This window comes from Loa loa, assembly GCF_000183805.2.
Source record: "Loa loa unplaced genomic scaffold supercont3.211, whole genome shotgun sequence".
NCBI lineage: Eukaryota > Metazoa > Nematoda > Chromadorea > Rhabditida > Onchocercidae > Loa > Loa loa.
In genome coordinates, this window is record NW_018108391.1 from 1 (window position 1) to 676 (window position 676).

The 676-nt window shown below is 41.7% G+C and overlaps 1 protein-coding gene across 1 annotated transcript in view; it reads left to right on the plus strand.

Moving 5' to 3' along the window:
• Nucleotides 1–10: 10 nt before the first annotated feature.
• Nucleotides 11–676, plus strand: part of LOAG_01250 (immunoglobulin I-set domain-containing protein) — a gene marked incomplete at both ends in the record, with an annotated part of 17,458 nt that continues 16,792 nt past the window's right edge. Inside the window, one exon of the mRNA XM_020445680.1 lies at nucleotides 11–648. Within this exon, the coding sequence (XP_020303883.1) occupies nucleotides 11–648 (638 nt within the window). The remainder of the gene's footprint in view (nucleotides 649–676) is intronic.

Consider the following 676-nt stretch of genomic DNA (forward strand, 5'->3'; position numbering starts at 1 on the left):
AAGCAACAAAAGGTTGAGAAGCCAAAGGAAGAAATTGTTGGAGAGAAAGTGGCGAAGCCCGAAGAGAAAGCTGTTAAGGAAAAAGTGAAAAAACCGGTCGAGAAATTGGAGGAAACGGAAGTCACATTGAATTTGGCTAAAGATCTCGAGAATGAATTTGTTGACATATCTGTCATCAATGTGGTTTCAGATTCGATCGAAGCTTCACTTCGCTTAGCGAAGCAACAAAAGGTTGAGAAGCCAAAGGAAGAAATTGTTGGAGAGAAAGTGGCGAAGCCCGAAGAGAAAGCTGTTAAGGAAAAAGTGAAAAAACCGGTCGAGAAATTGGAGGAAACGGAAGTCACATTGAATTTGGCTAAAGATCTCGAGAATGAATTTGTTGACATATCTGTCATCAATGTGGTTTCAGATTCGATCGAAGCTTCACTTCGCTTAGCGAAGCAACAAAAGGTTGAGAAGCCAAAGGAAGAAATTGTTGGAGAGAAAGTGGCGAAGCCCGAAGAGAAAGCTGTTAAGAAAAAAGCCAAAAAACCGGTGTCAGTGGAGACATTGGAGGAGACTGAAATAACGTTGGATTTGGGAAAAAGTCTTGAGAATGAAGGAGTTGGTTCGATCGAAGCTTCAGTTCGCTTAGCGAAACAACAAAAGGTTGAGAAGCCAAAGGAAGATGAGGAGA